The sequence below is a fragment of the Buceros rhinoceros genome, unplaced genomic scaffold (genome assembly GCF_000710305.1).
Source record: "Buceros rhinoceros silvestris isolate BGI_N320 unplaced genomic scaffold, ASM71030v1 scaffold29977, whole genome shotgun sequence".
In the NCBI taxonomy this organism is placed as follows: Eukaryota; Metazoa; Chordata; class Aves; order Bucerotiformes; family Bucerotidae; genus Buceros; species Buceros rhinoceros.
Window position 1 is genome coordinate 3,294 of NW_010422050.1, and position 523 is coordinate 3,816.

General features: G+C 63.5%; 1 protein-coding gene across 1 annotated transcript in view; it reads right to left on the reverse strand.

Moving 5' to 3' along the window:
* The window catches only part of POLR2E (polymerase (RNA) II (DNA directed) polypeptide E, 25kDa), a gene marked incomplete at both ends in the record, with an annotated part of 1,376 nt that overhangs the window by 491 nt on the left and 362 nt on the right, over positions 1 to 523 (reverse strand). The window contains one exon of the mRNA XM_010139919.1: positions 120 to 200. Coding sequence (XP_010138221.1) covers positions 120 to 200 — 81 coding nt within the window. The remainder of the gene's footprint in view (positions 1 to 119; positions 201 to 523) is intronic.

A 523-nucleotide genomic window follows, 5' to 3' on the forward strand; every position in this document is an offset into this window, starting at 1 on the left:
AACGACGAGCGCGTCACTCAGCCCGGCCCAGCCTGGAGAAGGTCCCCGGAGCAGCCCGAGCTGCAGCCCAGCGCTGCTCCAAGCATCCCGTCCTCGCTCCGCAGCCCAGCCCGGCTCACCTCGTGCTCGGTGATGTTGATGAGGAGCTCCTGCTGCAGGAACTGCTCCAGGATGTATTTGGGAGCCATGTCTACGAGGGACTGGACAGGGAAGGTCAGTCAGGCAGCAGCGCTGCTCTGGGACAGCCCTGCCGGTGCTCAGAGCCGCTCCCCGACACCCGTCACCGCAGGTGTGGGGTCCCCACTCGGTGCTCACGCAGACCCAGCCACGCGGGCAGGGAGCGCACAGACCGCCCGACCTCCAGCAAACACCCTTTTCTCTGTCCCTCCTGGCTGCCCATGGACCCTCCGCGGTTCCGGAACCAGAACCGGCTGTTCCGGTGAAAGGCACTTAAAGACTATCGAGAGCCAGCATTAAGGTACGACAGGCTTCAGAGAAAGACAGAAAATCTCGTGCTCCATTT